We start from the raw sequence: 14,306 nt of genomic DNA on the forward strand, positions 1-14,306 counted from the left end.
TCACCTGTTAATTGTCATTATTTAATCAGTAGCGGTTTGCTAGTATTTATGTGGTATGGTCTCTCCTATATGTGGAATCTAAAAAAACCAAACCAAACCAAACCAACCTCATAGACACAGAGAACAGATTGGTGGTTGCCAGAGTGGGTGGAGGGTGGAAGAAATGGGTGAAAGGGGTCAAGAGATAAAAAGTATAAAAGCAAAAAAATGCAGTTGATGTAAAACAGACACAGAAATTTTGTTATATTTTAAAAAAATTAAAAACGACCACAAAAATATATATATTTTACAATTGTTTTACTATATAGTCTTCTTATAAATATAACAATAGTGAATATTTCTGGGCTAGTTTTCTAGTCACAGTAGTCTATTAAGACTTTCCTCTCCAAGTTTTACTCACCAACCTTTTCTATTTAAGATTCCTGATGAACTTTTGAATCATCTGCTATATGTCCAAAAAAAATCTCATTGGTATATTCATTATGATTATATTTAACTCATATATTGATTTGGAAATTTTGACTCTTTGCGATACTCAGTCTTACCTTCCAGAAACACAGTATCCTATTGCATCAACCTAATACAATCTGTTTGTTATTCTCTGAAAATATCATTTTACACCTTCACTCAGTTTATGAACTTGTGTCATACATCCTTGAGAAAAGACAAGTCACACAGGATTCCTCATCTTCCACTACCAAATTTACCAGCACATCTGCCCATAGCTTTTTGTCTTTTAAAAGAGCCCATCAAAGGCCAAACTTTCTGCTAGTGTTCTTGATCCCTAGCTCTCTCATTACTCAAAGAAATTGGGTTGTAATTGCCTGCTGCTCTTTGCATCACCTCCCTCTCTATTGGAATATTTACTATAGGTTACACATATGCTCTAGTAGCTCCCATCTTAAAGAACCCTTCCATGAACCACATTCCACCAGGTAGACTCCATTTCTCAGAGCAAATCATCTTGAAAAATGTGTCTATGCTCATAGTTTCAATGTTCTTTTCTACCATTCATGACTCATGACATTGGAATCAGGCTCCCCCCTCGACCACTGACCCCCAGACCACCCCCTGGCACTGCGGTTGTGCTTGTCAACAAGGACAGAGCTGTAAGATTCATCTGTCTGACAAAAAAGATAGTTTATATATTTATAAAATGATAAATATGAATTTTAATATCATTACTTATGATGACCAATGAGCATAAAAGGGCTTAAATTAAAGCCACATTCCATAGGAGATACAATATGTCTTTATAATCAACATATCTCAAAAAATTTTTAAACAATTTTGTGAGAAATACTTCCAACATTGCTATCTACACAGGATTTGTTATTAATGTTTTTAGTCTCCAACTCTAAATGTATGTGATTGTGATTGCGTGTGTGTGTTTCCCTGGATGACTCTGTCTTAAATTGCACTTTCTACTCTACTTGCATACATATTCCTGCTCACTTCCCCAAATTCCTCTTTTTTCCTTAAATGCTAATTGGAAAGACTTGCAATTTAATTCTTCAAGCAGTATTTCATTCATTTTGAATCACGATTTAAAGAACCTATATTTTACAGCTTCATAAAATGCAAAATGAGAATAAAATTGGGAATGCAAAATGGTTCAGTCATTATGGAAAACAGTTTGTCCTTTTCTTATCAACTTTAGATGTTTCATACAACTGAGCAAGTTCACTCTGAGGTGTTCACCCAGGTGAATAGACAACTTATACTCACTCTAAAATCTATTCATGAATGTTTAGAATGGTTTTTTTTCACAATCAATAAAAACCAAAAAAACACATAAGTGTCTTTCAACTGATGAATGGATATATGAACTATGATACATCCATTCAGTTGGATACTTTTCAGTAATAAATGGCAACAGACTACTAATAGACACAATATGGATGAATTTCAAGCATATTATGCTAAATGAAGGGAACTAGACTCCAAATGTCTGATATCATTTAATGACATTCTGGAAAAGGCCAAAAGAGTAGTGACAGTAAGTAAACAGAGCAGACAGTTGGCAGAGGCTTGAGTGAGGGCAGGAGATGATTATGAAAGGGCATCAGAGAACGTGTGGGGTGGATGAAACTTCCATATCTTGATTTTGGTGGTTGTTACATGCCTATGTACATTTGTCAAAACTTGCAAAACTGAATACAAAAAAAAGGATTTTACTGTATGCAAATTATACCTTAATAAAAAGAAAAAATATAGAAAATGATAATTTTAAATAAATGAATTAGAGGCTTTTAATATTCTGCTTCTACAGCTTTCTTTAAGTACCCATAGAAAAGTTTCATTTCCATCTCATTATTTTTCTCAAGAATTTCAGTTTTACTATTAAAAATGCAAATATATTTACTCTTTTTACAATGAATTAAGCTTGAAAACTCATTTACTGAAACAATTTCTGGGTTTACCATTGCTTCCCGTACTATATACACTCCCTCAGCACCACTTTTCATCCTGCTGAAATTATTTTATTGGGAAGCTTTGGCAGTGAATTATTTTAGTTTTTGTTTTTATTTTTCCTCACTCTTTAATGATGGTCCAGCTATGCATTGAATTCTAGTTGTGCAGTTATATTCCATCAGCACTTTCGAAGGTTTTCTCTCTTTTCTATTACTGCCATTGAAAAGTCCACTATCATTTGATTTTCTTTACTAAGTGGGTAATCTGTCTTTTACCTCTGGGAGCATTTAAGATTTTCATTAGCTTTGACATTCTACAGCTTCAGTACCATGTATTTCTTTTTATATTTCCTGTTCAATACCTAGAAAATTGTCCATTCTGTCTTCAAGCACCACTCGTGGCAGACAACAGTAACACCAAGACACATATACTTATGCACAAGATGCACTGGACTGCCAAAGGTCAATGAAGAAGATCTTGTAATTGTAGACTCCACAAAGTACAGTCATATTGAATTGGAAATACTCCAGGCTCAGAGGATCATAAAAGAGACCACTGAGAGGAAGGTCAAAGGAGTATCTCACATATGCCACAAAACCCACCTAATCTCTGTGGAAGAGGGCTGACCATGAAAGGGCCCTTGCTTCCTGCTCTATTTAGTCAGCAGTTTGGAAATGGGACATCAGTGCCTCTGTTAGAGTGAGATAGAAACCTAAGTCTTGAAGCTCATTTAGTAAGAGAAGAGAGCAGGGATACCAGGCCAGGAAATGTGCCCAAGAGGATTCATTAACATCCTGTTTCCTGGACCAAAATTTCCAGGGGAGACAATTTCTGCTGAAAAGATAAGTCCCTCTGAACTTAGGAGAATAATAAAGGACCCTCCTCCAGGACAGGGCCCTGGCTCACTGTTGCCCCAGAGAGGGAAGCGAGGCAGGGTCTCCCCTGGGCAGCTATTCCAATATCTACTTCCTCCAGATTCCTGCTGCTTTCATCTTTGTTCCCAGAACCTAGCAAGAGGAAATAAACATCTTAGCATCTGGACCCAAGAACTCAGTCTGACAACAGCTCCATGTTGTTTCTTAGAAACTACCCAAGGACTGTACTAGCTCTCTGTGTGTATCTACTGCATCTACAGAGAACACCTGCAGAGGAACAGAAGGAGCAGGCAGGGCCCTGACACCTACCTTTGTCAGACTCTTAAGACTCTTAACACAACATAGCAAAAATTAAGTCAATTGCATACCTCTGAAAAAGTTTTATCTTCCTTCCCCTTTTATATGGGAACATCCTTGACCCTCAAACAACCCCCAGGGCAGTCTGCATTGTCCGGCAGCTGGGCTTCTCATCACTCGAGGTAAGGACTTTGTCTATCTTTCAGGGAAGTGTGCAGCCTCTAGGAATGTTGAGTTGAGAAACAGAGCCCAAAGCAGTCCCTCAGAACTCAAGCCACTCTGTCTCCAGCTTCTCTAGTGCTTTGGGCTGCATACTCATCCCAATTCCCTCTATTCTTTGTGTTCTAAACATGAAGAGGAATTAATAAGGATGATGAACGGGTCTGTGCTACCTTCCAGGCCTGGGTATCTGCTTCCTGGTGGAAGTATCAGTACCTGTCCTTAGACCCCAGTGGGCTTTGCTGGCCTCTGATAAGGCGTTTTTGCACCAATCTGATGATAAATGCCTCCAAAGTGCCATCTAAGAGCAGATGATATACCTGCCATCCACTCTAATATGTTTATACCATTAAAACCCTGTGGAGCCATAAGAGGTCAGTAGAAACCATTGAAATGTCAAAATATAGAAGCCACAATATAGGGAAGTGATTTAGAGAAAGATGCTTCACTTACAGATTCTCTAACACATGTTCACAGTTGTCTTTATCTGTCCAGTATCCATGACATATGACACTGATTTCTGTCAACTGTCTCTTCTGGTTTCTCTCTCAGATTGGGTACCACACTCCAACAGCAGCTTCCAGAACAGGAGCTCTTCCTCCCTGTCTCTATGGCCCTTCAACCCAGTGTGGGTACTCTGGCCCTGCAGGAGGGAGAGTGGGTATCTGGATCAGGTGCAGGGGAGGGAAGGTAGGATTATTGAGGCTAATTACAACAAACAGCACATGCTCTTTGTTGCCTACACCTTTTGCCATTTCTCCCAAACACAAACACTCTGCTCTTTCTGGGCAGGGCCTTGTCTGCTTTTTCTGAGTCCTCCCAGGCTCACATTTTATCATAACCTGTTAAAAAAAAACACAACAAAAACCTATGTTTGCATTGATCCTGAAGGTTTACCTCTAAAAGCAACACCATGTCAAACATGCCATCTCCTAGTCTCAGAGAGTCTAGAATCCCTTCTCTCTCAGGCCCACAGAGAGTGTGGGGCTGGTCAAGAGAGGTGAACATACTAAGGAGGACACACTTTAGGTCTTCCCATGAGGCTTGTGTCTACAGCCTTGAGTGCTGCAAACAAATGTAGGCATACGTTACATGGAAAAAGAAGTAGAGTGTCTTGTTGAAATCACGTTTCTGTACCTGTTTTAGAATTTCATATTAAGAATAGGTCTATGCCAAACACTAACTGGCTTTTTAAATCATTAGTCAAATATTAGACTTAAAAGATAGGTGCAAAAATAATCAAGGGCATGGGTGCTAGAACATCACTTTCCTATTAGGAGAGAGATGTTTCATCTTCCCAAAAGAAACACATTCAGGTTTGATGTCCTGAATAGTATTCTCATGTAGTGATCTCTTAATGTTTAGCTGTTACTGTGATGCCTGTTCTCCATTTGGATGGTTCTTTCATAGAGGTAAAATTAAAAGAGTCAGAAACTCAGAGATTAAGAGTTCACGTCAGTTTCCAGTGGGAAGGGGATCACCTCATTTGATTCATGTTGCCATCCTGAGGGACCTCTGATGTTACAAACTAGGGGACTAGCTTAGCAAAACCTCATTGAGAATCCATTTGGTTCCAGGCAACTAAAGACACAACCCAGAATGGAGCACTGGAATTCCTCCCTGGGAAGTGGCTTCATATTGATAGGGATTCTGAATGACAGTGGGTCCCCTGAACTGCTGTGTGCCACAATTGCAATCCTGTACATGTTGGCCCTGACCAGCAACATCCTGCTATTCCTGGTCATCACAATGGATGCTTGGTTCCATGTGCCCATGTACCTCCTGCTCGGGCAGCTCTTGCTCCTGGACCTCCTTTTCATGTCTGTTGTCACTCCCAAGGCCATCGTGGATTTTCTGCCTAGTGAAAACACCATCTCCTTTGGGGGCTGTGCCCTTCAGATGTTCCTGGCACTGACACTTGGTGGTGCGGAGGACCTCTTACTGGCCTTCATGGCCTATGACAGGTATGTGGCCATTTGCTATCCTCTGAACTATATGGTCCTCATGAGGCCCAGGGTCTGCTGGCTCATAGTGGCCACATCTTGGGTCCTGGCATCCATCAGTGCTTTAGAACATACCTTGTATACTATGCACTTCCCTTTCTGTGCATCCTGGAATATCAGGTATCTGCTCTGGGAGATCCCACCTCTGCTGAAGTTGGCCTGTGCAGATACCTCCAGATATGAATTCATGGTGTATGTGATGGGTGTGATCTTCCTGATGCCCCCTCTTGTTGCTATCCTTGCTTCCTACACATTAATTCTATTTACTGTGCTCCACATGCCCTCAAATGAGGGGAGGCAGAAAGCCCTTGTCACCTGCTCTTCCCGCCTGACTGTGGTTGGGATGTTCTATGGAGCTGCCACATTCACGTATGTCCTGCCCAGTTCCCTCCACAGCCCCAAGCAGGACAACATCATCTCTGTTTTCTACATGATAGTCACCCCAGCCCCAAGCCCTTCACCTACAGCCTCAGGAATAAGCAGGTCATGGGGGCCTTGAGGAGGGTCCTGGGGAAATACATGCTGCCGACACACTGTACCATCTAGGAGGAGCTTATGGCTTCCCTCAAAATTCATTCCTCCTCAACATCAGGAGTTTTCTGCTAAGAGTCAAATACTCAGGGTATGAAAACCATAGTGCTGAGTACATCTTTTAGCAGAAAAATGAAGGAATGTACTTTGACTTGTCAAACGCTCGTTTAAATCTTCCTTCAGGAGGTAATTTATAAGGTATGAGTCACACTCTGTTTAAAATTTACTCTCTATTTTCCCTGGTAGCTTCTGAGTTAAACGGGACTAGTGTCTTCTGCCAACTTGGGACATGACCTCTGACTTTTGGAGTCCAAATTGGACCAACATGAGAACCAAAGAGAAGAAAGTTTCAAGTGGGAGGCTTAAGCAAGGCCCATACATCAGGGGAGGGGACTTTGAGATCTGCACAAATTCTAGACCAAGTGACCTTGTTAAAAGATCATGTACTGGCCTAGTTTTCTGCCCAAACTGGTAGTAGTTTTCATGTATTTGCATCATGTTCACTCCTCCTTGTTCCAACCATCACCCGTCATGGAAACTGCTCCACCTGGACATCCAGCAGGTGTTTTTTCTGTTTCGGTTCTTTTGTTTGTTCGTTTGTTTTTGACATGGGAATATTTTATACTGCCTAAATTTCAGTTGCTACTGAAATGAATAAAATAAAAAGTTAAGGCATCTCATAAGTAAGATCCATGGTAAACAACTATGCTTCTTCCTTGGAAATAAACAAACACAGAAATAAAACAAAACTGATGTTCCATTGTTTCAAGGCTGTCTTGAAATGTCCCTACAATTGCAAAGGGATCATATGCTTGCTACGTGTGGTTGTGTGAGTGTGTGGATGTGTATTTGTGCTGAAAAAGGAGGGGACAACATATAAATTCCTTTTCTAGTAGTTTGAATATGCTGTTCTACTACATTTGCTTATAAGTCTGGAAATATTTAAACAAAAGCTGGGAGTTGTTTTGAAACTTCAAAATAACATGGCTCATCTGAGGGGCACTATTTTAGGGAATATTGCTTTTTGTGGAAATTGGCTAACACTTTCCCTTTTTTTTCCCAAAATAAAACAGTACTGTTTCATCTTTAATGCTAAAAGAAGTCATTTTAAAAAAAATTAGTAAGATAAAGAATACTAGAAATAGACAAAAAGCAACTAAATTCTCTTACCCAGAGATAACCACTACACATATTTAGATGTATTTCCTTTCATTTTTAGTGCAGGCATGTATTTTACTGGGTTGATATGTGCATGTAGGATAGAGATTTTTTTCACTTATCAATATATAGTGAATGTTTTCCGTATTACATGATGACTTATAGAGCAGTGGCAAATAGCCTGGGGTCAGTTGTCACAGTGCCAAGGTTTGAATTCAATACACCCCCACGTATATAACTTTGAGCATGTTACTTAACCTCTCTATACCTGAGTCTGTACACCTAGAAATTGTTTATTAGCAGTAATACTAGGACCTACTTCATAGTTGTTGTTGTGAGGTTTAAATAAAAGTTAGTAAATACAAATGTAAGTGTAAATATAAGTGTATTAAATATAAGCACTTTAGAGCAGCACCTGGCATATAATGAGTACTTAACAAATCTTAACTCTCACATGAATAAATAGCCTTGGAAATACTTTTACATGGTGACTAATATTACATCAAATGGAAGCTTTGTAATAGAATTGGCTATTTTGTCACCATTATACATGTAATATTGGTGGTGGTGGTAGGTGGTATGTTTGTGTGAAAACAACGATCTTGATCTCTTAGGTGTGTGACTGATTTTTTCCCTTAGAATAAATTCTTATGAATGGGATTAGGAAACCAAGGTCAAAATCTGTTTAAAATTCTTGATATAAAAATACAAGTTGATTTTTACAAAATGTTAAACATTTTGCATCTTTACTAGCAACATTTAAGTGTACTTAATCCACCAACCTTTTTCCATGTTAAGTTTAACATATAAATAGTCTCTACTAATTTATTAGGTATAGCATTTAAATCTATTATTTTAATTTGGATAAATTATTATTTTATCTTATTGAGTAATTGGAATTCCTTACAGATTATGCATACTGATACTTTCTTATATTTATGATAACTCTTTTTCCAATTTGTTATTTGAACTTTTGTGTCTCCATGGTAACAATTTTTAGACTGAGAGGTATTAAAAATATTTTCATAGTGAAATCTATCCATCTTTTCCGTTTTCTTTCATCGATTTCACTGTTATGATGTGTTATGATGTTATGATGTGTTACCTCTCTCTTTAGGTAAAAATTTATATGTTTTACTTTTTCTTAATCATTTCATAATTTGCATTTAAATTTTTAAATTAATTTCTAATTTATATTGATATGATCACTTTTAACTTTTTTCTAGGTAGTCACTTTTCTAGTGATGTTTTAAAATAATCTTTCCCTTTTCCATTAATTTCTTCTATTTCTTTGATCACATATTGTATTCTCGTAAATGTGGTATTAAGCTACATTTCTTGGCTATCTCTTCAGTTCTAGCTTTGTTCTCTTCTTTACTCTTTCTGAAGATATTTGATTCTATCATATACATCTTAAAAACTTACTGGTAATTTGATCAAGAATATATTCAGCTTATAAATAAATTTGTCATTTCGGTATTTTTTGCAATACTCAGCTATGCCTTCCAGAGGACAGTGTACTACTACATTTCAGAAACCCAGTCTCGATTCTCTCCTTAAAATGACTATTTCACACTTTCAGTCTGAGCTGAGGATCTTACCCCGTATTTCACTTGGAAGGGAAAATGAAGTGTAGAGTAAGAAGGAGAAGGGAAGAAAGAGCAGCCCACATCTTCTGGTCTTCAAACCTCCCACACACCTGTATGTACCTGCACATTCACATCCTGTTTTCGCCATATACAAATGTCTGTCCAAGGCTGACCCCTCTGCTAGTAATTTGGATACCAATCTCACTCACCTACCAAAGATTTTGCACCTGCAGAATCTCTTTAATTTCTTTCATCAGAATCTCTTTAATTATTTTCTTCCTCTCTTCTGGATCATAACCATAAGGATACAAATATGCTCCGATTATGCCATCATAAAAATCCCTTTCCATGACTCCACATCCCCTTCAGTTACTGACTCATCTTTTCAGCTTCTCTTCAGAGAAAAAAACAATCCAAAATGGTGTGTCTACACCTACTTTCTTCTCTGCTGATTTTCTATTTGTTTTTTAACCTACTCTCAATCAAGCTCTGATCTCTTTCCATGGACTGTTCTTTGTCAAAGTCATCACTGATGTTCTAAATAAAGTGGTCATTTCTATATTCTCCTCCTTCTGTTCAGCAACATTGACACAACTGACTGAACCCTTACTCTTGAAATTGTTTCTTCTCTTGGCTTCTAGATACCACACACCCTTAGTTTTTCTCCTTCCTCCCTTAACTGTTTTCACCTTATGGAATCCCCTTCTCTTTCTGAATTTGTAAGTTCCCCATGGTACTAATATGAACTTTGCCGGGGTCCCGCCCTGGCGGACTCCAGGTTCCTGAGGGATGGACGGCGTCGGCGCAATGACTGAGGGGGAAATAAGGGGGACGTGAGACTTGGGTTGGTGTTAGCAAGTCCGACTTTACTGTGCACCAGTGTCGTTTATATATTTTTCAGGATTAGTACAGAAATAGTTCTACAAATATTCTCAGAGAGATAAGGAAGTGAAAAATGAGCACAAGAATATTTATTAGCATTCTATTCTATAGAGCATAAGGTTAATGGTAGTCTTCTCCGCAATTAACTAGTGTTTGTTGTCTCTAAGCTAAAGGAGATAGGTACCTAGGCATCTGTTGTGATTCATGGTAAAGTTAAATCAAAGAGAGAAGGTCCAGGCCTCCGGACAGGACAGCAGTCCGTCTGGTTACATCCTGGTGGAGCCATCCCTGCCTCCCTCAATCATTTACACCATTAGTGTAGATGGTTAATGGGAACAAAAGGCGACTCCAGGGTGTCTTATCCCCAGGGCTATCTGCATTCTCAGCGGGCAGTTAAACATCTCTACTTTTTCGCGCCCTTTAGGGGGTGGAAGCATTCCTTTGTCTTTTAGATTGTGGAGCTAACAGTCCCTTAAGCACACTGCCGGAGAAAGTATCATTTTGTTAGTAAAGTAAAGGGCTGAAAAGCTAAGCTAAACTATATATCTTCAGTAATAAAAAACAGAAATAAGTATAAACATAACCTTGCTAGGAAGCATGCATATAATTCAGAAAATATCAGGGGTATCGGCCGGCCATTCTTCACCGAGGGGCATTCTTGCACCCCTCGGCCCTTCTACTCATCAATTTATTATTATTTATTGCTTTTAGGAGAAAACCTCTATAACATTTTAACAGAAAGCAGAAGGTCAAGAATAATATATAGATACTTCCTGATCATCCAATTAACCAACAAACTTAGAAGGACGATGCATATATATTTAGACAAAGAACTGGAGGGAGAAGGAAACATTAACCAGACAGAGGCCATAAACCTAATTCGACATCTTATCTGGGCAGGATTCCTTTCTGATTGTCTCAAATGGGACTGTGTGCTCCTCCAATAATTAACTGAAAAATATCTTGAAAGTTACCTGCAGGTGGTCACATTCTCTTACTATAGCTAATTTTCCCAGGAGGTAGTGCCTCCCAAGCAGCCGCCCAAAGGAGTGAAAACTGGAGGTTAAGAAAGGAAAAGGAATGAAGGGCAATTAGAAGCAGCACAGGTTTCAGAACTATGTGAGGGGCTGGCCGGTTATTCTTCACCAAGGGGCGACCCTGCACCCCTCGGTATTAATCGGCTGGACCCTGTCAAACAGCCGATCAAATGATGTAGCCACGGCTCCCAGCAGAACTTCTTTTTCTTCTCATTCCATAATTTCTTCCAGAGAAATTTCATCTAGTTGCATAGGTTTAAAAGCACCTGACTGCTTCCATAAACCACAGACTCATATCTCTAATTACCTACTGCTATGTCTAGTAGGAATTTCAAACTTAATCCAAAATATATCTCTTGATTAGTCCTCCTGCTAGTCTGTTCTTTCCTCAGTATTTTCCATCTAAATCAATAGCATCATCATTTGCACAACTATCAAACTAAAACTTAAGTATAAACATTGTTTTCTCTTTTTGCTTTACTGCCCTGTTGAGTAAATCTTGTTGGTTTCATCTATACAGTACATTCCAAATATGTGTACTTCTCTTGGTCTCCCCTCAAGTATCTTAGTCCAAGTCACCATAATCTGTTGCCCATTGCTCTACAATTGCTTCCTGTTAGGTCTTTCTCTTTTTGCTCTTGCCCTACTATAATCTATTTTCTCCCTAATATACAGATTTAACTTCACAAATATACAGCCATGCACTGCGTAATGACGTTTCAGTCAACCACAGACCACATATACAATGGCGGTCCCATAAAATTAGTACCATCTAGCCTAATGTGTAGTAGGCTGTACTATCTGAGTTTGTGTTAAGTATACTCTATGATGTTCAGACAACAACAAAATCACCTAAGAATGCATTTCTCAGAATGTATCCCTGTCCTTAAGTGGTGCACGACTGTAAGTCAGAATGTGTCGTATTTCAACAAGGATCCACATGATCTTGCCCTGCCTACCTTTCGGTCCATATTTAAAACTGTGCTCCCTTACACTCACTCTAATCTAACTCCCTTGACCTTCTTGCTGTCCATCGCACAGTCCAAAATTTTTCCTGCTTTAGGTTCAATTAGTAGCTATTCTCCTAATCTGTGATTTTTTTCTGTTAAATCTACTTGGCCTTCTAAATTCCCATCTTAAAAATGTTAACTTCTCAAATAGGTTACCAATATAAGTGGCATGCTCCCAAACCAAAGGCATTATCACACATTGTGTTTCATTGTCTTCATTGCACGTATCGTGATGTGAAACTTGCTTATTTACACTTTAGTTTACTTGCTTACTCTGTCTCCACCTTCCAAAATGAAAGCTCCAAGAGAGCATGAACTATGCAATATGTTTGTCATAGCATCTTCTCCATAAAATCTAGGAATACTTATAGCACAATCTCTAGGTGAAAAGATTTAATGTTTTTATTTAAATATGTTAACTTTTCTAAGGAATCTATAGATTCAATGTAATAACTAACAAAATTTGAATGGCATTTTAAAAAGTGGATTTTGACAAGCTGAGAAGTAGAAAGCTTATGAACTATCAAGAAAATTGTGAAATAGAAGAAAAATGAAAGGTGTGTCCTACCAGCTAAAGCTACAGTAATTGAAATGCAGCAAAAACAAGTGCAGTAATTGACAAATACACCAACATGCATGTTGAAATTTAGTGTATATTATGGCAGCATTTAAAATTAATGGGGACAGAATGACTTAACATGGCTAAATATTTAGGAAAAAAGTGTACCATACTAACTCATGTACATAAATTTTTGTAAAATAAATTCTAGATATTTTAAAGATCTAATGGTTAAAAGCAAAGTCTGGTGTCAAGTTGCCTATCTCAGATTCGTGTCCCACTTGTTTCCCAGCAGTGACATGGGGCCTTATGATTGAGTTTCAATGAATGGAATGTGAGCAGATGTGATTAGCTCCTTCTTAGCTACAAAACCGTCCAGTGAACAACTTTTATCCTCACCTTATCGATATTTGCATGCAGGATGACCTTGAAAGCCTCAAATGGCAGAGCTCTCCAGCTTGGGCCCATGTATTTGCCACTCCATCCCTCAACTAGCATTTAGTGTAAGTGAAAAATAAACTTCTACCTGCTAAGCCACTGAGATTTCAGATTTATCTGTTAAGAGTGGGGGTCAGCAAACATGTCCCTGGGGCCACATCTGAACTGCCTGCTTTTACAAATAAAGGTTTATTGTAACACATTTATTTTTGTATTATCTATGACTGTTTTCCTGCTACAGTGGCAGAACTGAGTTGTTGTGATGGGGACAGTATGGCCCAAAAAGCCTAATATTTATTATCTGGCCCTTTATGGAAAAAGTTTGCTGATCGTTATGTTGGAGCAACTAGTTTTACCTTATGTAAAGAAATACTAGAACTAGCACTAGAATATAACACCGGAGACTATTTTTATTACTTTAGGGGTGAGGAAAGCCTGTCATAGTAAAAAGGAAAATCTATGTCCTCCTCCCAGCTTATTCTCTGCCATCCTGCCTCTTACCCCTCACCGTACCTGTACCTGGTTAACTCTTTCATCCTTCAGTTTTCAACTTACAAGTCACCTCCTCAGGAATGCATTCTATATGCTTTCTAAAAGTCTTTAACATTGTGATTCCATTATTCTGCTGTAGTAATTTTTGCTAAAGTCAATACTGACTAAACTGGCAAATTTAATACTCTGTGGTCAATACATAAACCTGAGACATTTGAGAAATCTTTCCTGGAGGGAGTCTCCTCTCGCCGCTTCTGACACACCTTTACTCAGTTTCTCCTTCTCTTCCTCTGATTCTGAATGCTCTGGGCTTGATTGCCTACTCTTCATCCACCTTGAAATGTTGGTAACTCCAAGGTTCTGTCTTGGATTCTTTCCTGCTGTCTTTCTCCAACACCAGGTCTCATCCAGGATTGCACTTTAGAATTTTCTTGGGATATTTTTATAAAACATATGTACTGCCTTCATCTTTCCTACCCTTATGGTCTGAGTAGGACTAGGCACTGGCATTTTATTATAACTCTCTCAAGACTGCAAGGCGTACAGTTGGTGTTCTGGTTTAAACCTTTGGCACACATCCTTGGGTGTGTCAAACTTCGCTTGCATTTATTTGCAGTAAACTTCTAAATCTATTTCTCCAGCCCATATCTCTCTCCTAAACTCCAGCTTTATTCATTCATTCAAAATGATGTTTCTTAAGCAACAGCAATGGCTAGGCACTTTATTAGAATTGATAATATAGAGATCAACAAGCAGTCACAGTCTTTACTGCCATGGTATTTACAGTCTAATGGAGGAGTC

At 38.6% G+C, this 14,306-nt stretch overlaps 1 protein-coding gene across 1 annotated transcript; it reads left to right on the plus strand.

Moving 5' to 3' along the window:
• Positions 1 to 5,405: 5,405 nt before the first annotated feature.
• OR2AG24 (olfactory receptor family 2 subfamily AG member 24) lies at positions 5,406 to 6,308 on the plus strand. Its single transcript, NM_001391430.1, has one exon. It carries the CDS (start codon positions 5,406 to 5,408, stop codon positions 6,306 to 6,308), a length of 903 nt encoding a protein of 300 aa, NP_001378359.1.
• The last annotated feature ends 7,998 nt before the right edge of the window (positions 6,309 to 14,306 follow it).

Source organism: Equus caballus, chromosome 7, assembly GCF_041296265.1.
Source record: "Equus caballus isolate H_3958 breed thoroughbred chromosome 7, TB-T2T, whole genome shotgun sequence".
NCBI classification, from domain to species: Eukaryota; Metazoa; Chordata; class Mammalia; order Perissodactyla; family Equidae; genus Equus; species Equus caballus.

Coding starts and splice junctions, on each gene's coding strand:
- OR2AG24 (NM_001391430.1), top strand. CDS start 5,406: ATGGAGCACTGGAATTCCTCCCTGGGAAGTGGCTTCATATTGATAGGG.